The sequence below is a fragment of the Hyaena hyaena genome, unplaced genomic scaffold (assembly GCF_003009895.1).
Source record: "Hyaena hyaena isolate Hyena2069 unplaced genomic scaffold, ASM300989v1 scaffold_474, whole genome shotgun sequence".
NCBI classification, from domain to species: domain Eukaryota; kingdom Metazoa; phylum Chordata; class Mammalia; order Carnivora; family Hyaenidae; genus Hyaena; species Hyaena hyaena.
The window spans coordinates 166746-172462 of NW_024081104.1; the positions used below are offsets into that span (position 1 = coordinate 166746).

At 61.5% G+C, this 5717-nt stretch overlaps 1 protein-coding gene across 3 annotated transcripts; it reads left to right on the forward strand.

Annotated features, from left to right (window-relative positions):
- ZFP41 (ZFP41 zinc finger protein) lies at positions 1-5109 on the forward strand. 3 transcript variants are annotated; one of them, XM_039254178.1, is made up of 3 exons: positions 957-1152; positions 1759-1900; positions 4330-5109. In XM_039254178.1, exon 3 carries the CDS (start codon positions 4490-4492, stop codon positions 5084-5086), a length of 597 nt encoding a protein of 198 aa, XP_039110109.1. In that variant the 5' UTR covers positions 957-1152; positions 1759-1900; positions 4330-4489; the 3' UTR covers positions 5087-5109. The 3 variants fall into 3 exon arrangements, with proteins under 3 accessions (XP_039110111.1, XP_039110109.1, XP_039110110.1); XM_039254180.1 differs by lacking the exons at positions 957-1152; positions 1759-1900 and adding an exon at positions 1-63; XM_039254179.1 differs by lacking the exon at positions 1759-1900.
- Positions 5110-5717: the final 608 nt, after the last annotated feature.

The window sequence follows — 5717 nt, forward strand, 5'->3', positions numbered from 1 at the left end:
GGCAAGACCAAGCAGGGGACCAGCTAAGCCAAGCCGGGACGTCTGGACACCTGTCCCAAGGAAGTAAGGGAACACACAAGTGTTTTAAGCAGCTAAATTTGTGGGAACCAGGGAACTAATACACAGAGCAGTCGGGGCTCCCAGGGGGAGCTGAGCAGGAGGTGGGAGTGAGCCAAGCAGATAGCTGGGGGTGAGCATCCGGGCAGGGGGAGCGCTGCCGGTGCAAGTGAACACAGGCCAAGTGCACCTGCTGTGTGTGAAGAGCACAGTCAGGTGGCTGGAGAGGGGTGAGTGAGGGGACAGGGGTGACGGAAGAGGCACAGGCGTGAGGGGGGAAGGGAGGGCACAGGGGTGAGGGAGGAAGCTCAGGGGTGAAGGAGAAGAGGATGAGGTGAGGAAGGGGGTGCAGGACGAGGGAGGGGGCAAGGGGTGAGGGAGGGCATAGGGATGAGGGATGGGTGAAGGAAGGGAGATAGAGGTGAGGGAGGGGGCGCAGGGATGAGGGGGACAGGGGCAAGGGAAGGGAGGAGGGAGTGAGGGAGGAACTGCAGGGGTGAGGATGGTGGCAGGGGCGAGGGAAGGGTCACAGGGGTGAGGGAGGGGAGGACGGGGTGAGGGAAAGGCCGCAGGAGAGAGGGAGGGGGTGAGGGAGGGGGCGCAGGTGTGAGGGGGCAAGGAGAGAGGAGGGCATAGGGATGAGGCAGAGGATGAAGGAAGGGAGGCTGGAGTGAGGGAGGGGGCGCAGGTGAGGGAGGGAGGGGCGGGGGCGAGGGGAGGGAGGACGGAGAGAGGGAGGGGCCGCAGGGGTGAGGGGGGACGCAGAGACGAGGGCGGGCGCGGAGGGCACCAGGAGCTGGGGGGCGGGGCCGTCGCGGAGAACCACTGAGAGGCTCGGGGGGTGGGGCGTCCTCCTAGAGCGGCGCCGGAAGGGGCGGGCTCTTCCGGTCGGCGCCGAGGCCGGCTGCGGGCCGGGTGCTCTCCTGCCAGCCGGCGCGGGAAGACCGGCGGGCGGCGGGGCCCGGCGCGGGGGACGGCGTTCCCGGGCCCCTGCGGCGGGCGCGCTCGCCCCGCCCTCCAGCCCCGGACCCCCGGGTCCCTCGGCTCCCAGGCGCCGCGGGGAGGAGGGCGAGGACCAGCTCCGTGCGGATCGAGGTGAAGGCGGCGCCCCAGGGCGCTGCACACTTGACTGGACAGGCCCTGTCACTGGCGGGGGTGTGTCGCGCTGACCCTGGGGGCCCCTTTCCCCTGCCTTGGCACGGCTCGTGGCTGCCGGCCCGCGGGGGGCCTAACGGAATGTTGGGGTGCATGTTTGCCCTTGGATCCCAAACCCGCTGGTGACTCCCCGAGACCGAGGCTTCTGAAGGCGGGGCGCGGTGGGGGGGTTCGGGGCCAGGGTGAGCGGGGTTTCCGGGGGCCCTGGCTGCTGCGGCGCTACCCAGCGCTCCGTGGCTCCGGGGGCCTCGTCCATAGGGTGAAAGAGCTGCCCCAAAGCTGCGCGGCGGGCACCAGCCCTTGGGCCAGGCACTCCTGCTCGGGTCCGGGAAGACTGAGGTCTCTGTGTGGCTGCCGCGGTCACCGGTGTCCACCTGCCTGTGCAGTGAGGGGCCAGGACCTCAGGTCGGCTCCGCTTTTCACTATTTAATAACCTGGTGTGCTGTGCACTTGGGGAAGTGGGTAAATGCGGTCTCTGCCATTAAGCCCCTGCCATCTCGACTCTGGCAGAGCAGACGATTATCTCGAATGTTTCCCGAGCACCAGTAGGCGCAGGCTCCGGCCTAGTTGGTAACCAGAAAAAGCCATGGCCTTGCCCTCAAGAAGCCACATCTCAGGGCAGCTGCTGCCTCGGTGGCAGTCCTGGCAGGAGACGAGCGCAGAGGACCCTCCCCTCACCGGCCCGCAGGTGCTCCGCTGGGCGCGTCCTTCATGTTGGTTCTTGGTTTTCTTCCGTTTCCCACTGAAACTAGAATCCATCCTCCTTGCCTGGTGCGATCCTCTGCCCTCGGTCCACCTGCCTCTCCAGCAGGGGCCCCCCTTGTTTCTGCATGCCCCCCTCTGCCCAGAGGACTGCCCTTACCTTCGGTTCAGGCCCCCACCTGATGCTCAGAACAGCCTCCCAGGAGCTGCCTCCAGTAAAGCCTTGGGGGCCTCAAAGGCCTGAATCCAAATCAAGTGTACCTAAACATTGTTTTTTATTGTTAATTCTTAGGGTCTTTTTTTTTTTTCTTTAAGTTTATTTATTTTTGAGAGAGAGAGAGCACGAGCTGGGGAGGGGCAGAAAGAGAGGGAGACAGACATTCTGAAGCAGGTTCTACGCCGACAGCAGCCAGCCGGAAGCAGGGCTCCAACTCATGAACCGCGAGATCATGACCTGAGCCAAGGTCGGACACTCAACCAACCGAGCCGCCCAGGTGCCCCTAAACGTTTTTATTTATAAGAAACTAGATTCTCAAACTCCTTGTAAGGACGGGAAATTTCTACAGTCACCTCTGCGTTGCTTCTGCGTGGGGGAGAAGAGGAGAACCTTAGAGAGAGCTCGAACTACGTGTCCCTTAAAACACACATCACTTGGGGATGCCTGGCTGGCTTAGTCAGTAGAGCATCTTGGGTCTTGAGTTCAAGCCCCACGTTGGGCATGGAGCTTACTTAAAAAAAAGAAACCTACAGGGCGCCTGGGGGGCTCAGTTGGTTGAGCGTCTGACTTCGGCTCAGTTCGTGATCTCACGGTTCATGGGTTCAAGCCCCACGTCGGGCTCTGAGCTGACCTGCTTCGGATTCGGTGTCCCCCTCTCTCTCTGCCCCATCCCTGTTCATGCTCTGTCTCTCTCTGTCTCAAAAATAAATAAAACATTAAAAAAAAAAACCTACTGTGTTTTCATGCACAGAGTTGGATAGACACACAGACTGAAAGGTTGATGGTAAGAAAGTGGAAGATGGAAAAGAAGTTTCAAAGAAAAACACATCACTTGGAGCATTATCACGTAGGGCGTCCCATTCGGGGGTGAGACAGCCTGTCTGGGTTATTGGCCTCCTAGCAGGTGGGGGTAGCCGGCCCAGGCCATGAGAGACCTTTGCTAAGAAGACTGTCTGCAAGGAATGTTGGAGAATCAGAACGAGACCTACGTTCAGAGCTTTTTTAAAAAAAAAAAAAAAGGAGGGGGGGGAGGGATTCTTAATCTTGTGGGGTATCTTTCACCAGCAGCTAAAAGGCTGAAGTCTGTCCAGGCTTTTTGCTGGAATCCCATCAGTTAGCGCTGAGAGAAGAGGCAGGTCCGGGAAGCTGAGGGATGATACAGAAGAGGGATCTCAGCAAACAAAAGACGAGGCGTGCGGGGGCTGCTTCTGTGAACACCTGGGCTGTGTGGGTCCTGTTTGAATTCGTGGTGAGGTTGGGGTGCTGTTCCAGGGAGTTAGGGACGGGGTAGGGTACATCAGCCATTGCAGACAGTGACGCTGTGAGCAAGATCAAGTTGATGGTTGCCCGGGCTTTGGTTCTTGGAGGAGTTAGCCCCGGTGAAGTGCTAAAGAGAGTCCAGGGCCAGGTTAGGGCAGGGGAGTGGGGAGCAGTGACTGAGTCCAGGAGGCCTCTCTAGAGAGGGCCCTTGGAGCAGAGCTCCGAATGAAGTGAGGGGCCAGCCCCGCGGAAACCTGCGCCTGGTCTGTTTCTGGAATCTGCCAGACACTGAGGCAGGAGGCACTGGGCAGGGTTGAGGAGCCTGAAGAAAGCTGGAGGTCAGGACGGGAGTGAGGAGAGGGCCGAGGGATGGGCCAGGTCAGGCACGTATAGGGCTTGTAAGTACGAGGGAAGCCACTGGGGACTGGGGGTAGGGGGGTTCACTGGCTGCTCTGCGGGGGGAGGGCCAGGGGCAGGGGGGAGGGCACTGGGAGCCAGCCCCAAGTCTGATCCATCTCAGACCGCAGGCTCTAGGTGACAGGCACGTGCCGCTCCTCAGCCTCCAGCTCCAAAAGCCCGTTGTCTGGTCCCAAATGCAGGAAGTGGAGACAGAAGGAGCACATGGTGGGGAAAGCCCCAGTTTGGGGACCACATGGGATTGTTGGTCCGTGGTACACGTCATGCTACCGGACACAGGCCTCGAGACCCCGGCCCAGGGAGAGGGTTAGAGCGAGTGTCCTGTTTGGTCATGTTCAGTGTGAGAGGCTCAGGAGATGTCCAAGGGGAACAAACACAGGCAGGGAAGGGGAGGGGCCGAGTTCCCCGGCGCCCCCTCACCCCGATCTGTCCTTTAGTGATTCTGCGCCGCGAGCCCCCCCAGCTGTGTTCTTCCATGACGCTGGAGCCGTCTAACCTTCCCGGTGTGGCTTCTCCCGCAGCACGGGGACCGGCGGGGGCTCTCGGGTGCAGACCTTCCAGAGCCTTCACTCCAGGCTTGGACAGATGAAGAGCTGTGTATAAAGAACGAGTTTGCTGAAGAGGTGGAGAATCCGGCCCCTGGCCTTTCTCCTTAGCCCTTCCTCCTGGGCACAAAGGAGGATGGAAAAGCCCCTGGGCAAAAAGAAGGCAGAGACCCCAAAGGAGGAAGTGGATTTGCTGAAGGACACGCCCAAAGGGGAGAGAGCGGCATCTGGGGAGAAAAAGGCTGGCAAGAGGCTCACTGTGGCAAAAAAGCACAGCACGGAACCCAGCCTGAGCCCGGAGGATGAGGAACATCTATTTGATGCCTTCGATGCTTCGTTTAAAGATGACTTCGAGGGGGTGCCCGTGTTCATTCCTTTTCAGAGAAGGAAGCCCTATGAGTGCAGCGAGTGTGGCCGCGTCTTTAAGCACAAGACAGACCACCTTCGCCACCAGCGCGTTCACACCGGGGAGAAGCCCTTCAAATGTGATCGGTGCGGGAAGCCGTTCAGGCACAGCTCCGACGTCACCAAACACCAGCGAATCCACACGGGCGAGAAGCCCTTTAAATGCGGTGAATGCGGGAAGGCCTTTAACTGCGGTTCGAACCTCCTAAAACATCGGAAGACGCACACCGGAGAGAAGCCGTACGAATGCAAGGAGTGTGGGAAAGCCTTCGCCTACAGCTCGTGTCTCATTCGCCACCGGAAGCGCCACCCGCGGAAGAGGCACTGAGAAGGGGACGCCGTCTGCCAAGAGGACGGCGTCCCGCGTCGGATGGAGGCCGGGCCGCGGGCGCCGCGCTCCGAGCGCCTCTGGCTGTGGGTGTCCACTGCCAGGGGCCTGTCCCCCAGTTCAGTACAGGGTGTGGTGCGGACCCCTCCGGTCCGGAGCGTCTCCAGGCCAAGTCGCCGCGGTGACGGGGGAGGCGGTGAGCCTGAGCCTGTCACGGTGTCTGGGGGGTGGGAGGGGCCACTGGAGCTTTAGCCCCGGCCCCGGCGGCCTCCCTGCCTGCTCACCTGCGCCTCTGAAGACCTCAGTCCGCAGACCGCTGGCCTGCTGGGACCTGAGCCCACCCCCACGCAGCCTGGCAGGTGGCCTGGACGGCGGCGCTCTGCACTCAGGTCCCCACGGCGTTGCACAGACCCCTGCTGTCCCCACTCGGCTGGCCGTGGGACAGTCCTATGGTTTGTGTCTGGCTTCCCTCCTCGGGCTGGAGCACCAGTCCTATAACTCCGTCCCCCCTTCCCCTTCACCGCATCCCCAGGAACTGGACCCCCTGGCCCAGTCCCCGTCGCAGGTGAGTGCCCCGACTCACCCAGGTGGGCCACTGGGGACATAAGCGCTGCCACCGCGGGAGAGTCCT